The 23,715-nt window shown below is 42.2% G+C and overlaps 1 protein-coding gene across 1 annotated transcript in view; it reads right to left on the reverse strand.

Annotated features, from left to right (window-relative positions):
- Positions 1-23,715, reverse strand: part of LOC137322934 (GRIP and coiled-coil domain-containing protein 2) — a 67,975-nt gene that overhangs the window by 12,140 nt on the left and 32,120 nt on the right. Inside the window, exons 8-16 of the mRNA XM_067986174.1 lie at positions 14,845-14,945; positions 14,654-14,752; positions 11,330-11,449; positions 6,708-6,872; positions 6,445-6,549; positions 4,142-4,304; positions 3,304-3,404; positions 2,493-2,570; positions 1,644-1,781 (exon numbers count right to left, since the gene is read on the reverse strand). Coding sequence (XP_067842275.1) covers positions 1,644-1,781; positions 2,493-2,570; positions 3,304-3,404; positions 4,142-4,304; positions 6,445-6,549; positions 6,708-6,872; positions 11,330-11,449; positions 14,654-14,752; positions 14,845-14,945 — 1,070 coding nt within the window. The remainder of the gene's footprint in view (positions 1-1,643; positions 1,782-2,492; positions 2,571-3,303; positions 3,405-4,141; positions 4,305-6,444; positions 6,550-6,707; positions 6,873-11,329; positions 11,450-14,653; positions 14,753-14,844; positions 14,946-23,715) is intronic.

The following is a 23,715-nucleotide window of genomic DNA, read 5'->3' on the forward strand; positions in this document are numbered from 1 at the left end:
ATCCTCAGTTCATAGCATTTAATGCTGTACATTGGGAATGTTTTTTTCTGATCAGGATTAATTAATTTCTAGTCACTTCATCTTTTGTAATGCTGGAAACCTCCTGACCTGTTCCCAAGGATAGTGAACATGTAAGGGTAAACTTTGCAAGGTGAGGCTCCCAGCATAGAGCCTTGCTTGACTGGAGCACAAATTGGAGAATCAGGTGCTCTAAATCAGAAGAAAGTTTTGAGCACTGTGAGTCGGGCATGGAGGTCAGTTTGCCAGACGCTCTGATCCATGTTCCCACTGAGCAAGTTGCTGCTTGGGGAACAGAAGCCATGCAAAATATACCCCATAATTTATAAAATTAATTAGAAAATACCTTTCTTTGTTTAAAAAGAAAGTGATGTCTGAATTAACATATTAAACTATTCATGTTTAGATGCTGAATATATATTTTACCCCACAAGAGAGAGGGAGAGAACTGACCAACTTACTAGCACCACAAATGTGAATGAACTATGGCAGGACAGGTGTGAAGTGAAAAGAATGACTAATCAATGTGAACACCACATTTAAATATGGCAGCTAGCAGACAACACCCTCAAAGAACCATGTACTGACATCAATGGCACACAGCAGCTTCAATGGCAAATGTTTACTTTCCACTGATTAATCTTCCTAAAAAAAGCTTGAAAATCTTTTACTTAAGTTGTTGTTTCTTCTTTCTAATTCTCACTGTCCAATTTGAAAAAGGTAACAGCTTTTTGAGAAACTACTATTCAGCCAACAGAAATTCTAAATATTAAGGTCCACCTGTTTGCACCATAAACGCAACAATGCCAACCTTTAACATGTTAATACCTGCAAACCCATCTGCTGCCAAGAGAACAGGTGGTTGGCCTGCTCAACAACATTGCTACATCCTGAAATCAGCTGCTGGGAGCTACCAGGCATGACTTTTCCTTCAGATTTTCCCTCCTCATTGCAGGAGGGTACCCTAACCTCTGCTGGGCATGTCTCCACTTGGTGCAGCTCAGAGGTAGGAGTCTGAACTGAGCAGGGATCTAACCTACTTTCATCCTCACTTCATGGCTTTGAGTGTGGATGCTCTAAGGCTCAGCGCTACTGTATTGCAAATTCTGCAACAGAACTTTTAAGAGTCATTCAAGACATTTTCAACTCCAAAATATGAACGAGTGACAAATTGTTTGACATATTTGCTGGACTTTAATTGGTCAAAAATTAAAAGTTTTATTAATTACTTGTATTTATTTTTATTGGAATTTATGATTTTTGTTTTTGTTAATCCACAAAAAAACTCAGCAAATTATCCTCAGAAAATCAACAGGTTTTATAACTCTACTGCTGGCAATTACTGAAAATGCATTGATGTTTATAATATTTATGATTTTGTATCAAAGAATCTTCTGTGCTAACTACAAACAGCTGTGAGGATGTAAAAATTTCCAGTGCTGTGGATACAGACACTTAGCTATCTGAGCCACGGACTGAAGAGAGAGACTGCATTCATAGCTCAACTCAAAACTGCAGTCATCTTGTTTCTTCTAAGAAACATCTACAGATATTCTCCAATTTTACATCAAAGATTGTGTTTCGGATCTGTTGAGAGCCTACTCCAAGTGCACTCAAGATTGTACCTTAGCAATATTGCACTCTTCCTGAAGAGCTGCCACCTTCTGTGTAAATGCACTCACTGTACGATGGTTCTGCTCATTTATTTGACGCAATTGTTCCTGAATTTTGTGGTTTTCAGCAGTTAACTCTGCCACTTGAATCTGCAACATTTAACAAAAATAATAGTCTATGCATTTTCTGCAAGACCCTTCGTTAAAAATTACAATCTCTACTGCTTTTATTAAGATTCACTACCGCAATTACTATGGGTAACATGGTCCAACAAAAACTAGAACAAAGGTGCAAAACCAGATTTTCCAAAGTAAGCTCTCTGGGTTACCCCAATAGTTTAGGCTTTTATTGTTGGCCCAATCATAGAGAGAAATTCTAGGTTCAATCCCTGGTCTATGTTGAGTTTCGTCATGTCAATTGGTGGGGGGGGGGGGGGGGAAGGGTTCTATAATTAGCTCCAATGTCCCCTGGCTACGGAGAGAGAAATGAGAGAACTTTCACTCTTGATTGCTATTCAGTGATCCCTGCTAGGAAGTGCATGCATATGGACATTGGATGAGGATGCATTGGGCTCTGTTGAAATGTCCCTTCCATGGTCATTCTCTTTTTATTTATTCTCAGGATGTGGGCATTTCTGGTAAGGCCAGCATTTATTGCCCATCTCTCGTTGCCCTAAGAGGGTGGTGGTGGGCCTTCTTGAACTGCTGCGAACGGTTCCTTCAGGAGGACAGTTAAGAATCAACCACATTGGTGTGTGACTAGATCACACGTAGGCTAGACTGGGTCATAATGACTGGTTTCCTTCCCTAAAGGAACATTTCCAAGAATTTAGTTGAAAAATAAATCACAGATTATGGTACCTTGTAATTTTCCACTTGCTGCTGGTTTGCTTCCAGTTCTCCCTTAATAGAAGCTTGAAGAACTAATTGGTCTGCTTCCTAAAAACATAATGTCATGTCAATTATACAGTTATTTGCCAAACCGCGTGAATTGAATTTAAGGGATAATTTCCATTTGATATTGAGTAGTAAGTATTCAATTAAAGTTTGTATAATATTCTGTATTGTTACATTTAATATCTTACACCATTTTATTTATCACAAAATCCAGTGTGCAAGTCTCTCCTACCTCCCCCTCCCCACACCCTGCACAAATGTTTTTTTTTAAATATAGGGAAATTGTTCTCAAGTTGTCCACTTTTTATGTATAAAATTTGATTTTAGTATTTTGGAGTTATGATTAAATTGAATGTGTACAGTACCATTTGTTGCATTCGTCTTTCGGTGGTTCTCTCCAATATTTCATCTGGAGATAATTTGGGTTCTCCTTTGGCAGTCTCTAATCCTTTTTTTTTCTCTCTGCAAGACTACCTCTTGCTTCCTTTCACTACCTTGTCTCAAGCACCCACATTGAAGCCAAAAATAATACTAGTCAGATATGCAAGAACTCCCCTCAAAACTGTGAACATTCCAAATCTCTGCAACCATCTTGTCTCAATCAGACCCTATTACACAGATGTACAAGTAACGTCCTGAAACTTGACAGAGGAAATGAAGATCCATTTATACACTGTATTTAATGATGCATATATTTACAAAACATTAAAATTCTATAATAAAAATATATTTTCACAGTGATTAGGATCATGCTGGGCCTATTGATGATACTCACAGCTCTCTTTGAATCAGTAAGTTCCTTTTTGGTTTTCACTAGAATTTGTTTCATCTTGGTATTTTTCTCTTTTTCCTCCTCTGAGGTTGTCTGAAGAGATTCTGAAATATGACCATATAATCAGCTTACATAAAATTACTTCTCTTACAGGCCTTATTATGTTATCTGTTGCAAGGATTAATATAGAATTTAATTAGGACGGCGCAGTTTATTTACTATATTCTTATGAAATGATTTCTAGATGAACAGATTTTTGGAAGAAACAGTATAAATATTGTCAACTTGAACACTGTATCTAATAGCTTTCTAATAAAATCAAATATGCTAAACCTTGAATAAAATAAAATGAATTTCACAACTAGTATTAAATTAAGGGAGAAGAAAAAGTTTTATTTAAATTCCTAACATCTATATCGAAAAAATCCCTTTCACTTATTAAAACGCTGTGGTGGTAAAATTGGTATTTGGCGGTAGCGCAAGACAGGCAATAGCGAATTGGTAGCCCATTTTACACCTCACCCATTTTGTGTTACTGCCCAAGACCAATTTCATCCCCTATATGTTTTTCTTCATCTCATGTAGACCTGCCATTTTAGTGCTATCACTGCCTAGGAGCTGCCTTCACCAAAATGGTTCTATTCATTTCATTGAGGGTCACAACCTACGAATGGCCTGTGAACTGCCTAAGACTAGAAAAGTGTTCTACTAGCCCTTTAAGATGCAATATATTCAGGCGTGCAAGTAGAAATGCAGCATGTAGTTCAAGATTTGTTGCTGAATCCACGTTTAATCAGCGATAATTTTAAAGTGTCCCAAGTACTCAAACTGCTCAACTTACTTATTTTATCTTCCATAGTTTCCAGTTTCTGTTTGCACAATGCAATTTCTTCTACTGCTTCTACAATCCGGTTGTCTCGATCAGTAATTTTCTGGTTCAGTTCTTTCACAAAACGCTCATAGTCTGCAATCTCCATGTCCATTAGAGTGCTTTTCTGAGCATCCTAGTAGCACAGTTAGAACAGTAAGTATTTGACTTGAACACTCAGAGTTACAGTTATCTGCATTGCACTTTTAGATTTCAAATAGAGTATGTTACACTGAGTGTGACGTATTGCTGGATTTATTTCACAATTATGTAATAAAGTCCCACTACAAGGTTTGAGCACATAATCTAGATGGACGTTTCCGTGCAGTCTGAGGTAGTGCTATATTGCCAGAGATGCCATCTTTTGGATGAAACATTAAACTGAGGCCCCACTTGCCCATTTAAGTTGCCACACAAGATCCCATGGCACTATTTGAAGAGCAGGCAATTCTCCCATTGTCCTAATCAATATACATCATTTAACCAACATCACCAAAAAGACAGATTATCTGGTTATTTAGCTAATTTATTGTTTGAGGCACCTGACTGTGTGCAAATTGGCAGTCTTGTTTACCAAAATAACAACAGTACTGCACTTAAAAAAAAAAGTAATTTATTGGCTGTGAAAACTCTTTGGGACATCCTGAGGATGTGAAAGGTACTATATAAATTCAAGTTCTTCCTTTTTCTCTTCCCTTTTTTAATATTTTGTCCTGAATTTGATTTGAGCAAACCTATCTCTGGCACATAAGATTTTTTTTGCATTTTTCCCTGATATTTGCCATTCAGCACTTAAATGGCAGGAATGCACACAGTAGCGTTGGCAACGATTTGAGAGTTTTTAAAATCAATAAAGATCACCATTTTACATCACTTTATTCATGTCAAATTTATTTATTTTTTTACACACAGGAGAATATTCTACAGGTGTTCATTGGTCTTTTTATTCCATACATGTTGGACATTAACCAATTGCAATTTCTGACCTGGAAGTTGTAGCAAATAATCGGGTTATAAAATTTCAAGTATCTCTCAGGACCGTCCCCTATGGCAGGAGTCCCAGAATACATCAGGATACAGTTCCAGTAGGTTTGGTTTCCAACATCTACCTAGCTTTGCGCTTTGTGGTCAAGATCAGAGTTTCTTTGAAACTACATCAGTCCCAGTTCTAGCACTTCACCTCATGCTAAAACAGTGTCTGTTGTGGTAAACCCTCTGAGGAATGCACTTTCACAGTCATAACTGTCTGTTCTAGAACTATTTTTCACCCACTATTGGTTGCAGAGAAAAGCAAAATACTGCAGATGCTGGAAATCTGAAATAAAAGCAGAAAATGCTGGAAACACTCAGCAGGTCAGGCAGCACCTGTGGAGAATGGAACACTGTTAACGTTTCAGGTTGTATGACCTGATTTACAAAGTGCTCTGGGAGTCTTTTGGACCCCCTGGACATTTTGCAAACGTATTTGACCTAATTTAAATGTTTAGAGAGCAGAAATTCTCCCCTCCCCACTCTCAATATTTAAATTTCAAACTTTTGGGTGACAACTCTACCCATGCATCTATCCACACCACCTTGTTTAGACCACACTTGAAGTACTATGAACAGTTCTGGTCTCCATATTATAAAAAGGATATAGAGGCACTGGAAAAGGTGCAAAAAAGATTTACTGGGATGAAACCAGAACTGAGAGGTTATACCCATCAGGAAAGGTTGAACAGACTGGAGCTCTTTTCTCTAGAAAAGAGAAGACTGAGAGGTGACCCGATAGAGGTCTTTAAGATTATGATAGGGTTTGATAGGGTAGATTTAGAGAAGATGTTTCCACTTGCGGGGAGACCTGAACTAGGGGCCTTAAATATAAGATAGTCACTAATAAATCCATAGGGAATTCAGGAGGAACTTCTTTACCCAAACAGTGGTTAGAATGTGGAACTCGCTACCACAAGGAATAGTTGAGGTGACTAGCATCGATGCATTTAAGGGGAAGCTAGATAAACACACGAGGGAAAAAGGAATAGAAGGGTATCCTGATAGGGTTAGATGAAGACAGGTGGAAGGAGGCTCGTGTGGAGCATAAACACCAGCATGGACCTGTTGGGCCGAATAGCCTGTTTCTGTGCTGTACATTCTATGTAATTCTATGTAGTGTAATGTGTAAAGCTCTCTCCTAAACCTGACAATTAAACATCCAGCCAGGCAGAGGACAAGTAATGTAAACAACGCTCTGTCTGTTTACCAGCTGCAGTGTATTTGTGTCTCTTGAGGTTTCCTACCTTTCTCACAAGTTCTAGTTCTTGTACTGTTTGTTGCAGCTGGTGTTTCTCTTTTTGAAGCTGCTTTTTAAGTTCTTCAACTTCTTTCAGCAGTGCATGGTTCTCCTGAAGAGTACAATTTTTTTTATATATATATATATATATATATATATATATATATAAACAATTTGAAGAAAAAGTAAATCCTTGATAAAATAACTCTGGCTATTCCACAGAATACAAATAAAACCATAAGGCATATGTCTATATTCAGTTTCCATTACCTTGGATATCTGCTCCTTAAGAAGCTTTGCAGCCTCGAGCTCCTTTTCAACAGCTATCTTGGCTTTCTCAGATTCTAATATTTGTGTTTCCAGCTGTCTGGAATTTGACAGCAAAGTTTCCAAACGAGCTAACATATCTTCCTTATCTGAAGTCAACTGGTTGTGCTGAAGGGAAGACATTAGAAATATAGAACTAGATTAATTAAGAAATAATACAGCTCATAAGACAATACTTAAAAATGTGGCGAGAAGTATCTAACTCGGGTAGCATTTTGTGCATTGTACTAAACCAGGAGGCCCTAAATTAACTAGAAGTTACAACATGGAAACAGGCCCTTCGGCCCAACATGTCCATGTCGCCCAGTTTATACCACTAAGCTAGTCCCAATTGCCTGCACTTGGCCCATATCCCTCGATACCCATCTTCCCCATGTAACTGTCCAAATGCTTTTTAAAAGACAAAATTGTACCCGCCTCTACTACTGCCTCTGGCAGCTCGTTCCAGACACTCACCACCCTTTGAGTGAAAAAATTGCCCCTCTGGATCCTTTTGTATCTCTCCCCTCTCACCTTAAATCTGTGCCCCCTCGTTATAGACTCCCCTACCTTTGGGAAAAGATTTTGACTATCGACCTTATCTATGCCCCTCATTATTTTATAGACTTCTATAAGATCACCCCTTAACCTCCTACTCTCCAGGGAATAAAGTCCCAGTCTGTCTAACCTCTCCCTGTAAGTCAAACCATCAAGTCCCGGTAGCATCCTAGTAAATCTTTTCTGCACTCTTTCTAGTTTAATAATATCCTTTCTATAATAGGGTGACCAGAACTGTACACAGTACTCCAAGTGTGGCCTCACCAATGCCCTGTACAACTTCAACAAGACATCCCAACTCCTGCATTCAATGTTCTGACCAATGAAACCAAGCATGCTGAATGCCTTCTTCACCACCCTATCCACCTGTGACTCCACTTTCAAGGAGCTATGAATCTGTACTCCTAGATCTCTTTGTTCTATAACTCTCCCCAACGCCCTACCATTAACGGAGTAGGTCCTGGCCCGATTCGATCTACCAAAATGCATCACCTCACATTTATCTAAATTAAACTCCATCTGCCATTCATCGGCCCACTGGCCCAATTTATCAAGATCCCGTTGCAATCCTAGATAACCTTCTTCACTGTCCACAATGCCACCAATCTTGGTGTCATCTGCAAACTTACTAACCATGCCTCCTAAATTCTCATCCAAATCATTAATATAAATAACAAATAACAGCGGACCCAGCACCGATCCCTGAGGCACACCGCTGGACACAGGCATCCAGTTTGAAAAACAACCCTCGACAACCACCCTCTGTCTTCTGTCGTCAAGCCAATTTTGTATCCAATTGGCTACCTCACCTTGGATCCCATGAGATTTAACCTTAACTAATTAGCCCTTTCAAGTGTTTCTCTACTGCAATTGTTTACTGCAAAGAAACTCAGACTTGTCCAGATTAATTTGGTATTTTCTTTTCCAACTGTAAGTAAATAGAAATAAAAATAATCTGTGTATTCCACCAAGGATGTAGGCGAGATAGTTCAATTGGTCTTTCTGAATGGATAAATTAAAATGGGCCAAGTGACCTTTCTCATCTTAATTATCTTGTGAACAGCTGGATTATAAGACCTCAAACTTTAGTCAAGACGGACTGTTCATTGTTCTGCTTTTTTTTAAACCCATAAAATAGTGCTGTAGTACCCAGACAATTTATTCAGCTATCTGGCAAGTACTGCAGTAATAGAGGATACTGTTTGGGTAAGGATGAAACACAATTTGTTGTGTGGCAGGATCCACCTCTTTTTCAGAGTGGTCTTGAAAATCCCATTATTGGGCAGTACACGACCACGACATGCTATAATCCCAGAAAAAAAATGGCCTCCTCTCTCATTAACATTTCCAACTTTATAACTTACTGCACCTTAACAAAATAAAAATTGAAAAGATTTAAATATTGTGATCTATGATTCATTTCACTGCTTTGCAAACAGCACTAAACTTGTTTAAATTTGCCCTTACAGCAATGTCTCCCACCCCCCCACCACCCCAATGGATTTTAAAGAAGAAAGAATGTAGGAGTACTCTTCACTGTTAAAGCTTTATTTCACAGCTTCGCGAAGGCTGCTTTGCACATCCCGCCTTCACTATAGCCCTGTAAACAGCAGCTGGGGTAAAATTATGATTTTCAACTCTCATTTTACGCTAAAAAGTTAGGCGACATCAGTAAGCTAGCTCCCCCTCAAAATAAAAATCATAAGGGAATGAGAGCTGGCAAAAAGCCCATTAACTGTAGCTGATGTTATTGATAGAAATATATAAAATATTTTCATGTGCTGTTGCTGGCATATGGTATATATAATTTATACAAGTTTCGGAGACAATACTCTTCATTGTTACAACATAGGTTTACAAGCATTTTGAAATGAAAAATTCCTAAATCATCAGAGAACAAGCAAAAAATAAATGGCAACAACAAGTTGTACTTATGATTACTTAAAATTTGAACTGTTTTTGAGAACTGTGGTAAACAAAGCATTTTTCTTTCAGTGGGTACAATTTTAGATATGCAAACATAAGAATATAAGTAGCAGAAAGAGTAGGCCATACGGCCCCTTGAGCCTGCTCCACCATTCAACATGATCATGGCTGATCTTCGACCTCAACTCCACTTTCCTGCCTGATCCCCATATCCCTTGATTCCCTTAGAGTCCAAAAATCTATCAATCTCAGTCGTGAATATACTCAACAAATAAGCATCCACAACCCTCTGGGGTAGAGAATTCCAAAAATTCACAACCCTCAGTGAAGAAATTTCTCCTTATCTCAGTCCTAAATTGCACACCCCTTATCCTGAGACTATGCCCCCTAGTTCTAGACTCTCCAGCCAGGGGAAACAACCTCTCCACATCTACCCTATCAAGCCCACTAAGAATTTTATACGTTTCAATGAGATCACCTCTCATTCTTTTTAACTCCAGAGAACACAGGACAACTCTCTCAATACTCAGTTAAAAAGGAGTCCAGTATCTCATGGAGAGAAATAACTTTTTTTGTATGTTAGGTTCTTTGGAGGTGGAAGGGTGGTAGGTGGTGAGCAGCAGATTTCCATGATCTTCTTTGACCTAAAGCCATGAGTAATCTATTTTTCAAAAAAGGGCTTTCACTTTTTCACACAGGGTTTGAATACACTTAAATATTACCTGTTAATACATTGCCATGTATACCCACGTACCTGCTACCTATTTTCATAATGCTGTCCAATAGATTTTTAATGACAATGACATCCTTTGTGATTCCAATCGTGGCATCTTATTCCTTCTTCTCCTCTGCAGCATTCAACACGGTTGACCACTCATTCCTGCTCCATTGCCTACCCTCTGATTTACCTTGTGGAAATGCCATTTTATGGTTTAATTCCTACATGTTTCAAGTTTAGCCAAAACATCTCTAGCAATGGCATCTCCACATGCCGAGTACCTCAAATCACCTTCCAAGTACCTCAAAGATCCAACCTTGCACACCTCCTTTTCCTCACTTGTATGTTCTCTCTCGGCAAGATTATCCATAGGGCTAGGGTCAGTTTCCATACATGTGCTGATGACACCCACCTCTACCCCTCCATCACTATTCTCCACTCTGTGACTACTTTTGTGTTGTCAGATTACTTATTTGAACCAAATCATGAATCATGCAGACCTTCTTCCAAGTGAATTTGGGAAGACCAAAACCATCTTTGTTCATTTCCTATCAAGAAGTGTTCCCTCACCCCCCCCACCCCCCCCAAACTCCATCCTCCTCTGGCTGCTTGCTGAAGTTGAACCACATGGTACACAAACTTAGTCTGCTGTTCAACTTTGAGCTTCAAATACCTTATGTTACCCATCACCAAGACCACTGATTTTCACTTCTGCAACATTGCCTGCCTCTGTCCTTATCTCATCCTACTGCTGCTGAAACCCTTATCTATGCTTTCATTATGTCAAGACTCCACTTCTCCAAACCCCCCCAACTTCGCTGGCCTGCTAAGATCCAACCTCCATAACTCATTCCCCTGCTTGCATTGAACTTATAAATCCTTGTCCTTATTTTTAAATCTCTCCGTTGCCTCATCCCACCCTGCCGCTGCAACCTCTTCCACCCCTACATCCCAACCTGTGCCCTATCCTCCTCTGGCCTTCCGTGCATCCGTCTCCTTCCTCCACTCTACTACTAGTGACAGAGCCTACATCTTTGTCCTATTCTTTCTAACTCCTTCCCTAAACCCCTCCACCTTGCCACTTCTCTCCCTACTTTTACAAGCATCCTCAAAGCCTGTCATGTCAATCATGCTTTCTGCCACATCTCTCAACTCTTATATTGCTGCTCACCCTGTTTCATGTGAAACATCATTGCTTCTATGTTAAAGATGCTATAGAAATGCAATTATTGCTATTGCCACTATGGACTCGATCTTTAAAGATTTTATTGTAATTCTTTAAACTTGGTAATTATGCAGTTGAAATAGACCACGATGCATTCTATATTTTACCAATAGAAAAATATTGTTCAGTAGGCAGCAGCACAGGAAGACAGCATCATACCTGTTGAAGACACGCACGTAGCTGTCGTGTAAGCTCTTCCATCTGACGTTCACAGTTACGTGCTCGCTCCTTTTCCGTATCCAGCTTTTCTGCTTGTTTCTCATATTCTAGCAAAAGATTCTGAGCCAAAGAAACATGATCTTAAATAAACTATAGCACTTAAAGAGAAAGTCAAACAGTTAATAGGCACTATAAACATCTTTTTTGTCAATTTAGTTGTGTATTATTTTAAACATCAAATGGCGCAGTAAGCTTTTTTGTCAATTTAGTTGTCTATTATTTTAAACAAATGGCGCAGTAAGCTTTTTTGTCAATTTGGTCGTCTATTATTTTAAACAACAAATGGTTTAGTAAGCTTTTCCAATGAGTAGTTATTTCAAGGTTCAATACAGGTCTGAGTTAGTTATTTTCAGTTGGGGTAGTGGTAAGAATGTCTCAGGGCCCTGGGTTGGGAAAAAGAAAAACAAAAAAAAAATCAGCCACTTCCAACCTCGACTGCTGTTTAGCTGGAAGTACACGTGTTGATGTTGGGTGAGGACAGAATCTGTTTGGCTATTACTGAGGCTACCCAGGATAGACTGCCATTCACCATCAAGGTTCATACGTAACTAATGGCCACTTGGACGAGGCACCAGAGGCTAACTGACACCTGTGGAACTGACCCCCCCCAGTAAAGAGTCAATGCCATCAAGAAAGTTGGGGAGTAAAATGGAAGAAAAAAGGGGAAGGAAAATAGCAAATGCTGGCAGCATCATTTCCTTACATGAAGAGGATACTATTCTCAACAGTGCAACAGCAATATATGACCATTTATATTATCATTTGCAAACCTCAACTCACATATGATACTAGAAACATCTCATACTCTGAAAAGTGGATTCTCGCAAATTTGCGATCAATTGTCATCAATCTGCTGGAATCTGATTCAGGTTGAAACTGAAATCAGAGGATCACTTGCCCTCGGAAGCAGTACAAATAGTACAATAGGCTGCTGAATTGACCCAGCTCACTGAAGCACCTTGGACTGGTGACTATCTTTACTAACATGAATTCAGTTGCCTCACATTGTCAGGCCCAGTAAGTCTTCCCAGTTGCTCTAATGAACATAATGCTTATTCATTCAATTATACCGGGTGACAAGAAAAACATTAACCTTATAATTAGGGCTAGTTTAATATTTTCAGGACCAGTCAATACAATGAATAATGAGTGATTACAAGTAGGAACTTCATAGGGGGGTTCAAATCACCATTATAAACTGTGAGGTAAAAGCTGAAGTGTGTTCCAACTTTATGCTAAACCTTGTGAAGAGAAGAAATTACTCCAGTTTAAAAAAAAATTCGTTCATGGCATGTGGGCGTCGCTGGCAAGGTCAGCATTTATTGCCCATCCTTAATTGCCCTCGAGAAGGTGGTGGTGAGCTGCCTTCTTGAACTGCTGCAGTCCGTGTGGTGAAGGTTCTCCCACAGTGCTGTTAGGTAGGAAGTTCCAGGATTTTGACCCAGTGACGATGAAGGAACGGCGATATATTTCCAAGTTGGGATGGTGTGTGACTTGGAGGGGAACTTGCAGGTGGTGTTGTTCCCATGTGCCTGCTAGATGGTAGAGGTCGCGGGTTTGGGAGGTGCTGTCGAAGAAGCCTTGGCAAGTTGCTGCAGTGCATCCTGTAGATGGTGGTGAAGGGAGTGAATGTTTAGGGTGGTGGATGGGGTGCCAATCAAGTGGGCTGCTTTGTCCTGGATGGCGTCGAGCTTCTTGAGTGTTGTTGGAGCTGCACTCATCCAGGCAAGTGGAGAGTATTCCATCACACTCCTGACTTGTGCCTTGTAGATAGTGGAAAGGTTTTGGGGAATCAAGAGGTGAGTCACTCGCCACAGAATACCCAGCCTCTGACCTGCTCTTGTAGGCACAGTATGTGTGTGGTTGGTCCAGTTAAGTTTCTGGTCAATGGTGACCCCCTGGATGTTGATGGTGGGGGATCCGGCGATGGTAATGCCATTGAATGTCAAGGGGAGGTGGTCAGACTCTTTCTTGTTGGAGATAGTCATTGCCTGGCACTTGTCTGGCGCAAATGTTACTTGCCACTTATCAGCCCAAGCTTGGATGTTGTCCAGGTCTTGCTGCAAGCGGGCACGGACTGCTTTATTATTTGAGGGGTTGTGAATGGAACTGAACACTTTTTAATCATCAGCGAACATCCCCATTTCTGACCTTATGATGGAGGGAAGGTCATTGATAAAGCAGCTGAAGATGTTTGGGCCTAGGACACTGCCCTGAGGAACTCCTGCAGCAATGTCCTGGGGCTGAGATGATTGGCTCCAACAACCACTACCATCTTCCTTTGTGCTAGGTATGACTCCAGCCACTGGACAGTTTACCCCTGATTCCCATTGACTTCAATTTTACTAGGGGTCCTTGGTGCCACGCTCGGTCAAGTGCTGCCTTGATGTCAAGGGCAGTCACTCTCACCTCACTTCTGGAATTCAGCTCTTTTGTCCATGTTTGGACCAAGGCTGTAATGAGTCTGGAGCAGAGTGGTCCTGGTGGAACCCAAACTGAGCATCGGTGAGCAGGTTATTGGTGAGTAAATGCCACTTGATAGCATTGTCGACGACACCTTCCATCACTTTGCTAATGATTGAGAGTAGGTAATTGGGGCGGTAATTGGCCGGATTGGATTTGTCCTGCTTTTTGTGGCCAGGACACACCTGGGCAATTTTCCACATTGTCGGGTAGATGCCAGTGTCGTAGGTGTACTGGAACAGCTTGGCTAGAGGCGCAGCTAGTTCCGGAGCACAAATAGTCAGCACTAGAGCTGGGATGTTGTCGGGGCCCACAGCCTTTGCTGTATCCAGTGCACTCAGCCATTTCTTGATATGTGATATCATTATCGTAACGGAATTGGTAGGGGTGCTTTTTTTATTTTCATTCTTTTGCTGGCAGTAGGTGTCATGGGGATATTGACAACCACAATGCTCCATTCAGTTTCTGAATTTACATAATTTATCTAGATCAGAAACAGTCGGAGCACTCCACTCGGTACGTCTCCCCAACCTAACTTCTACCTGTTGCTTCCTCTTTTTCTGAAAATTCCATAACGACCTCCAAGTTTTACTTAGTATACTGCCCTAAGCTTGCCTAACAGCATTTCATGTGGAACTTTATTGAAGGCTTTCTGATAACCTGGACATCACATCATAGAGCTTTCCACTGCCCACTTGGAATGTCACTTTCTCAAAAAGGGAAAGTACAAGTATACACAGTCAGTCATTCTCCAGTCTTTTGCAATTTTCCCCACACAATTTTAAGTAATTAATAATGTACCTTGTAGCTTTCTGCTCCTTGCATAATGTCTTTTATGGAAGATGACAATCTGTCTCGCTCAGACTTTACAATTTCCATCTCTTCTGTTAACAGTAGCACCTAATTGAAAACAAAGATCTCTTTATACAAAGGACACATTGTACAGACACTAATTTCAAATGGAAAGAGAACATTTTGACTTGATTACTTACCTGTTTTTTGCTGGCATCAAGTTCTTTCTTAGCTTTCACAGCTACAGCTTTAATCTTGTTCAGTCGGGTTTCCTTGTCATTGCTTACTTTTTCTAGAGCAACTGTTTAAAATTGAAACATTACAAATAAGCCAACCACAATTTTTCTCAGTCCTTTTTTTTTAAACATTGTTCTTAGTTATCGCTTTCATGGGTTGCTCAAGTTAAAACATAGAAAATTATTTTTAACATTGGTGGTATACATTATTTGAACAGTAAAAGTCACTAAGTTTAAAAACTGAAATATTAAAATCAACATAAGGTTCACAAAAATCATCTGCAAGTCTGTCCTTATGAACTAGTTGATACTGTAATGCCAAACCAAAGTTTTATCTTTATACTTTTTTTTAAAACAAGATATATTTCAATGACTGTGCATAAGTTATCCAATTTCCATGCTAATTTTTAGACTGCCGCAGATTTCCGATAATGTGGAACTGGAAGATAGCGAGTTTAGGACTCCAACTTTAGGGCTGACTAAATACAAAATTTTATTGCAAAAGTATACCACCCTCCCACTGGGCAGTATTTTAATTTTATTTTTTCACACTCCAGCCCTGAAAATGAATGTGGGAACTGGTTATGATCATCCTGATAACGGTCATCCTGATAATACAATTTGTGAATGTTTCCTGCTGTAATCCTTTGCAAGAGTAAGTCCAGTTAATGGGTGAATCCCATCCTATTTTTAAAAATTAATTTCCCATTTTCTTCATAAGTATTTTACAGGAATTCTTAGCTCCCTGCAAATATTTTGTTGGCCCAACACATCAAAGCAACATTAGATACAGAAAATAATATTCTGATATAGTAGGGTAGTGAGTGCATGTCAGCACTCAAACTAATGAGGGAGGGGGAGGGGGATGGAGAGGGTTTGCTCCTTTCTCTCTCCAGTATATCAGTATTTTTCATTTAACATCATGGAAGTTATGTTTTTCCAGCATCAAAATAGCAACTTATCTAGGATTCAAAAGAGAGATGCATGTGCCTAAGAAATTAAATACTTGCTTTCAATGCTGGCATGCTGCCATACTATATGCCTTTGGAAGGTTTGGCTCTACTACAACAATGGTGACATCATCAACAAGAAGCACTTATATAGTGCCTTTAATGTAGAAAAACCTCTCAAGGTCACACGAAAAATCGCTGAGCCAAAGGAGATATTAGGAGGGAAGACCAAAAACTTGGTCAAAGAATGGGTTTTAAGGTGAATCTTAAAATGAGGAGGCAGAGGCAGATGTTTAGGGATGGAATTCTAGAGAGTAGGATCTAGGCAGTTGAAGGCACAGCCACCAATGGTGGGGCAAAGGGAGGGTGGGGATGCATTAGACACAAGAGTCAGAGAAATGGAGTGCCTTGTGGGGCAGTTGTAGTGCTGGAGGTGGTTACAGAGATAGGGAAGGGCAAAGCCATGGATGGATTTAAACAAGAGGATGAACATTTTAAATCTGAGGCATTGAGGGACCAGAACCAATGTAAGACAGGTGTGATGGACGAGCAGGACATGGTGCAGTAATAGATTCAGGGAGCAGAGTTTTCGACGAGCTGAAGTTTTTGGAGGGTAGAGGTAGGAGCTTGGGTGGATGGCCAGGAGAGCATTGGAGATGGGCTGAGATAGGAGTAGAGGTGGATGAAGTCATGAAGCTTGAAGTAAGCATATATTCTCCATTACAAACAGTGAAGACAGAAGCTCAACAGGACACCAATGTTGCGAACATTTTCGTTCAGCCAGAGACAGTGGCCGGGAAAGGGATGGACTCAGTGGTGAAAGCCAAAGATAATAGCTTCAATCTTCCCAATGTTTAGCTGGAGAGATTTATGGCCCTTCCAAGACTGAATGCTGGAAGAGCAGTCTCACAACACAGAGGCAGTGGAGGGATTGAGAAGAGAGATGGAGAGGCAAGGTTGGGTATCATTGATATGCATGTGGAAGCTGACCCCATGGATTTGGATGATGTCACAAAGAAGGAGAGGCCAATGATGGATCTTTAAGTAACTCTGGAGGTAATGGTGCAGAAGCCATTGATAGAGATCTTTTAGCTACAATTGGATAGCTAAGACTGGAACTGAATGAGGACAGAGCGTTCAAGGCACCTGAACCTTTGCTGATAGCAACATAGCAATTGTTAGATGAAAAAAGACCAAGGTCCTTCTAGTTCACCTTCCACCATCTTGGTAATCGAATGATACAACGATAATGGAATTGTTGACTAATCTTAGCAATCGATCTCTATTAATTAATCTACAACAGACCCAGACACAAGGAAAGTCCCAGTGGTGGAGAGCCTTGGGAACCATAGGTCCAAATTGACCTGTTCCTCCCAAGCATGCTACACTTACCATGCCATGTCTCAAATTACTCACACACTATATCCAAAAATGTTATTTTCTGAAAGAAATCTATCTAATTTGCTTTTGAATGAATTAATACTACTTCCATCGTCTCTAGGAGACTGTTCCATTCGCTCACTGAAATATTGGGGGAAAAATTGGATAAGGGTCCGTTCTGGGCAATGGTACCATCCCACGCCCAACGGACCCTACGCAGGCAACACACGAACTTCGTGCTGCCTGCTACTTACCCTGAAATCTCCGTGCAGCAAGCGCAGCCCTCGCTGCCGAGAGGCTGCACGGAGAGTAAAGAAGTTGGAAATGGGGCGTGGACAGCGCATGTCATCAGCTGCCTACACTACTTAAAGGTGCAGGCACATTTCCAATGGCAGATACACAGCCAAAGAGGAGAAGGGAGAATGGCATCACGAGTAGCTGCACCAGCAAGAGAGCGGACACCAAGATTCTCTGACGATGCTCTGGAGGCCCTGGAGGAAGGTGTGGACCAAAGGAGGCCAGCCGTGTACCCGCAGGGTGGCCGGAAAGCATCTAGACTACAGCTGCTTAGGCATTGGCAGGCCGTAGCACAGGAGGTGAATGAGAGGAGCATTGCACCACGCACGTGAGTGCAGTGCCGCAAGAAATTTAATGATTTGACACGAGTGGTCAAGGTGAGTGAATGCAAGTGTCAAGTGGCACATCCTACCAACTGCAATACTCCACGCATGACACCTCCCGTCACCCACTCACCAACAAACACTGCCATCCATACGCAATGCTGCATCTCACCCACACAATACCACACTCGCAGGCCACACAACCACCACTCAAGTCACACAAACTGGCAGCTATTTGACCATGACAGGCACATCACCCACACACCTTGCAGGACACTCACTGACACACTGTCCTCGGTCTTGCAGGAGAAGGTGGCGTATAACACCCGCCAGCCGGAGGGACCTGAAGCTGGACGGGCATGTCTATGCGTCCTCACCCCCCTAGAGGAGACAGTGCTGCGGATTATTGGGCGGGCCATCGCTGAAGCCGTTACAACATGCCGCGCTGGAGGTCCCGGTCAAGGGGGTGTCTGCATATCTAATGATCCTTCTCCTTTTCCACATCTCTCTCCTCCCATAATCTTTTCTGACTCACGTGCTGCATATGCTGCCAGCATGCACCTCTTACTTGCTCCTCTCCCCAGTCCACATCTCAACCTGTTTCCCTTTGTCATTGCAGATACCCAAGAACACGTGGCAGCACCCGAGGAGGAGGAGGACAAGGACACTGAAGACACACCGTCACTTGATCTGACACTTGCTTCTACCAGCTCAGAGACTGACACTGCACGTCCTTTAGAGGTTAGGTTAGAGGGGGGATCTGCACATGGTGAGACACCGAGCACAAGTGCGCAGGAGCCGGGGCGGAGGGAACGGATACCACAGGTACCAACTCACTGGATGGCAAGGTCGCTTACTAGTTCTGCTGCAGAGGAGTTAGATGAGGACTTCGATGGGCCAGACTACAGAAGGCGGCTGATTGGCGTACACCAACAAATGCTTGGGGCACTGGAAAGCCTGCGCATAATAAGAAGGGACATGGAGGAGTCCAGCTCCAACTTGGTGCAGGGCTTTGCGCAGAGTTTGGAGCCCATCCTTTCCAACATGGAACGGGTGGTCACCTCCATCAAACCCACCTGTGGAACCCACCATGATGGAGCATCTGATGACTGATGTCACAGCATTCATTGCAGCACAAACATCTGCCATCCAAGGTCTGACTGCTGCATTTGCAGCTCAGACTGCTGCTATCGTGGCTCTGGGGACCACCGTGGAATGGGGCTTCCAAGGCATCACAGCACTCAAGCAATCCGTTCTCCAGCCGATCACCAGGATAGCTGAGGCACCGCCCCGGGAGCGTGGCAGTGGCGCCATGGCATTCGGGCCTGCAGTCCTCTCTCAGAACGACAGCATTTCTGCGCCCACCTCTGCCACTCCGCCAGTGCCCCTGTTGTTGCCTGTCGGCCAGCCAGGCCAGATTGCTGCAGCCCATGCTGAGATGGTGCAGTCTGAAGCCGGGCCCTCCAGGTCGAGCTGCTTGAGGTCGTCCTCCAAGGCCATCTGGACGTTCCTCCATTGAAAGCCAGAAGCCTACCACCACCCATGCTCCAGCCACTGGGAAAGCAGCTCGTAGGAGCACTAGGATAGGTAAAGGCACACGGACAATAGGCACTAAGGGAATGCACAAGGGTGAATAGTTCTGTTATGTTTGCATAATTTCATTTATTAATCCATACATGAGAGTTTGGTTTTGCAGTTGGTGGTGGTTTTTATGCATGCAATGAGAGGGACACCAATGTGATGGAGGGCGATGTGATTGTGTTGTGGGAGGGGCAAGGTGGGGAACGTAGGACTGTTGGTGCGTTGGGGGATACCGGACGCCGACACGGGTGTGTCCTCGTCCTCGTCCTCCTCCGCCTCCTCCTGATCTTCTGCAGTCATTGGTGGCAAAGGCTGGTCCCTCGTGATGGCGAGGTTGTGCAGCATGCAGCAGACCACCACAAATCTGGCCACCTGCTCAGGGAAGTACTGCAGGGCTCCTCCAGACCAGTCTAGGCAGCGGAAGCTTTGTTTGAGGAAGAATATGGTGTGCTCCATGATGTTGTGTGTGGCAGCATGGCTCTCATTATAGGCCTGCTGTGCACGTATGCATGGATTCCTGACTGGTGTCATGAGCCACGTTGTGAGGGAATAGCCCTAGTCACCCAGTAGCCAGACTTTGACTCGTCGAGTCGGATGAAAGATAGCTGGCACGTTGGACTGCCGCATGACAAAGGCGCCATGACTGCTCCCAGGGTAGCGGGCATCGACCTCCAAGATGCGATGCATGTGGTCCCTCAACGTGCAGCTGGTGTGCGAGTGAAAGCCCTTTCGGTTGACGAGGAAAGCCGAGTTGATGTGCGGGCCACGCAGGGCAATGTGTGTGCAGTCCATGGCACCCTGCACCATCGGGAAGCCAGCAATGCAGGCGAACCCCTGTGCTCGCTCGTTCTGATTACCTTTCCTCTCGACAGAGACAATGAACCTGTTCCTCATGTGATACAGTGCGTCTGTGACCTCCTTTATGCAGCAGTGCACTGCATACTGCGAGATGTTGCACATGTCGCCAGCAGAGTCCTGAAACGCTCCTGAGCCGTAGAAATTCAGCACCACGGTGACCTTCACAGCCATAGGCAATGCTGTCCTCGCCCTGCTCTGAGGCTGCAGTTGTGGCTGCACCAGTTGACAGATCTCTGACGGCTTCCTTGGTGAACCTCGGGGGTTGGATGCAATCCTCCTCGGTCATGTTGAGTTAAGAGAATTGATCCCGGAAGGCCCTCATTGGGTAGGGCCTCTTGCTCAGTGCCCTGCGCCTCCTCGTCCTCCGTCTCCTCACAGCTTGACCTGCTGGGCGTGTCCTCTCTGCATGCTCCCAGTCATGCTCAATGCCCAACGGGAGCCCTAGCAGAGTGCCCATGGTTGGCAGAAATGTTGTTCCACCAGGGTTGTAACTTTCCAACCTGTAAGGCAATACCTGCCAAAGCACTCTCAAAAGTAGTGTAGGGACTCTCAATAAGAATAGGGAGCTTTAAAAAAACATTTGCTGCTCCTCCAGCAGCCAGAAGCAATAAACCAGCAACTAACCTGCAACACCTGCATGGCCCTTTAAATAGCACTGGTGGAGGGTCCTTCAGGCACTAAGAAACGCTTAGGTGGTCAGGGATAAAACTGTGCGTTGAGTTGAGCATTAAGGTCCAAAATTGTGTGTATCACTTTAAATCAGCGTTGCACACTGATTGCAGCCATTTTCTCCCTACTGTACATGCTTCCAGCGTTCAGGAACTCCTATACCAAGATGGCGTCTGACGCATGTCACGCAGGAAGCGTGCGTGCACATCCAAGACGTCATCTTGGATGTCGGAAGGGCCGTGTAGCGCCGAAACAATGGGCGCTACACGGCCCAAATTAGCGCCCATTGTTTTCACAGATTAGTTTGGAATTTCCTCCCCTTCAAGTGCAGGCCTGTCTTTTGGTTCTACTATTCTGGATAAGGTGAAATAGCTTGACAAGGTCTACATTATCTAGTCCATTTAGAATGCTAAAAACAGCAATCATATCACCTTGCAGCCTTCTCTTTTCCAGTGAGAATGTGCCCAATTTACATAATCGCTCCTTTTAATCCAATCCCTGCATCCTGTCAATCATTCTGGTTGCCCTCTTCTATATCCTTTCAATAGCTGCAATATCCTTTTTAAATTGTGGCGATCAGAACGGTAGCTGTATTCCAAGTGCGGTCGCACCAATGCTTTATAAAGTGACAGGATTACCTCACTATTTTGGCTCAATATTGACCTTTCAATACATCCCAACATCTGATTTGCTTTACCCACTGCCACCGAGCATTATTGCAATAGCTTCAATTTATTGTCAATAAGGACCTCCAGATCTCTTATTTTCCCACGCACTTTATTTTCTTTCCATTTAAGTAATAATCCCTTTCTGGATTTTTTGTCCCCATGTTAAGCACTTTGCATTTCACTACATTGAATTTCATCTGCCACCTGTCTGCTCAATTCCTAAGTGTATTCAAATCCTCTTGTAGCTTACCTTATTGTGCTTTGGAGTCTACCACCATTAGCCTTGTATCATCTGAAAGTTTAGCCACTGCACTTGTGACTCCCAGCTCCAAATCATTTATAAAGATATTAAACAAAAAAGAGGTCTCAAGAAAGACCTCTGTGGGACCCACTGGTAACACTCTTCCAGGCCGATGACAATCCCTGTACCACTACCCTCTAGGTTCTATCGGTCAACAAATTACATATCCACTGTAAAATATTTCCACTGATTCCCATTTTCTTTATTTATAGTATGAGCCTTTCCAGAAGAACTGTATCAAAGGCCTTACTGATATCCAAGTACACCTCATACTCTGCCTTACTCCTATCAAGCTCCTTTGTTACATCCTCAAAGAAAACCAGTAGGTTACATTAGCAAGACCTCCCCTTCATTTACCCATTTGGCTGTCCTTTATGATCTTATCTTTACTAAGGGTTTCCACAACTTTACCCATAATGGATGTCAAACTCACAGGTCTGTAGTTTCCTGGGTCATTTTTGCTACCTTTTTGAAAAATAGGAGTAACATTTGCCTTTCTCCAGTATTCAGTGATTTCTGGAAGATTTGTGCCAGAGCTCCTGCAATTTGCTCCCTTATTACCTTAAGAATCCTTGGATGCATTTTATCCAACCCCTGAGATTTATTCACCTTAAGTTTGCACAGCTGTTCAGCAACCATGAATTAAGCAACGTAAATAACACAGAAAAATAAGAATTTAGTGCTAAAATTTTTTTGAATCATCAGAAAATGTGAACTAAGTAACTTTGCATTCTGAGACTACATTATATTCAATTTTGTTACTTTACTTTTAGAAGCACATTGGTGCATTGAAGAAGTTTCATGGAAGAATGACAAGGATAACTTAAAATTTTAAGTTATTAAGACATAGAATTCAATTTGTTTCACTGGAGAAATAAAAAGGATGGGGGACAAGAAGTATTCAGGACTTGATAATGCTGACAAATAAAGGTGCAAATAGACTACTTAAACTGTGATTTCAAGACTAGAGGACGTCAATGGAAAATGGCTCAAATGAGAGCAGCAAGTTTATAGAATTGACCTTTATGTAAGAAGCTAGCTAAGCACAAGTTTGAAAGTTATAAAGATTAAATGTGGACACAGGTGATCAAATACTCTGTGGAATTCTTTAGTTCCTGTTGAATCCAAGTTGAATATAAATTGAAATTTAGTGCTTAACAATCCTTCAGGAGCTTACATAGAATGTACAGCACAGAAACAGGCCATTCGGCCCAATAGGTCCATACCAGTGTTTATGCTCCACACGAGCTTCCTCCCTCTCGGATTCATCTAACCCTATCAACATATCCTTCTATTCCGTTCTCCCTCATGTGTTTATCTAGCTTCCCCTTAAATGCATCTATGCTAGTCACCTCAACTACTCCTTGTGGTAGCGAGTTCCACATTCTAACCACTCTGTGTAAAGAAGTTTCTTCTGAATTCCCTATTGGATTTATTAGTGACTATCTTATATTTATGACCTCTAGTTCTAGTCTCCCCTGCAAGTGGAACCATCTTCCACACGTCTACCCTATCAAACCCTTTCATAATCTTAAAGACCTCTATCAGGTCACCCCTCACTCTTCTCTTTTCTAAAGAAAAAAAAGCTTAGGAAAAAAAAGTTTCTCATCTTCTGGTAATTTTTACCTGTGGTTATATCCTTCCCTCAAGAGATTATCAAGCTTTTTGTTTTCTACCTTTGCAAATGGGCAATCACCTATTGTGTACACATTCTGTGCACTAATGTGAATTACCGTACATTTGACAACATTAAATTCCTTCTGCTACACCTCAGTCCATTCAGAACAATTTGTATGCTAGTCCCTCTA

This window comes from Heptranchias perlo, chromosome 6 (genome assembly GCF_035084215.1).
Source record: "Heptranchias perlo isolate sHepPer1 chromosome 6, sHepPer1.hap1, whole genome shotgun sequence".
Taxonomy (NCBI): domain Eukaryota; kingdom Metazoa; phylum Chordata; class Chondrichthyes; order Hexanchiformes; family Hexanchidae; genus Heptranchias; species Heptranchias perlo.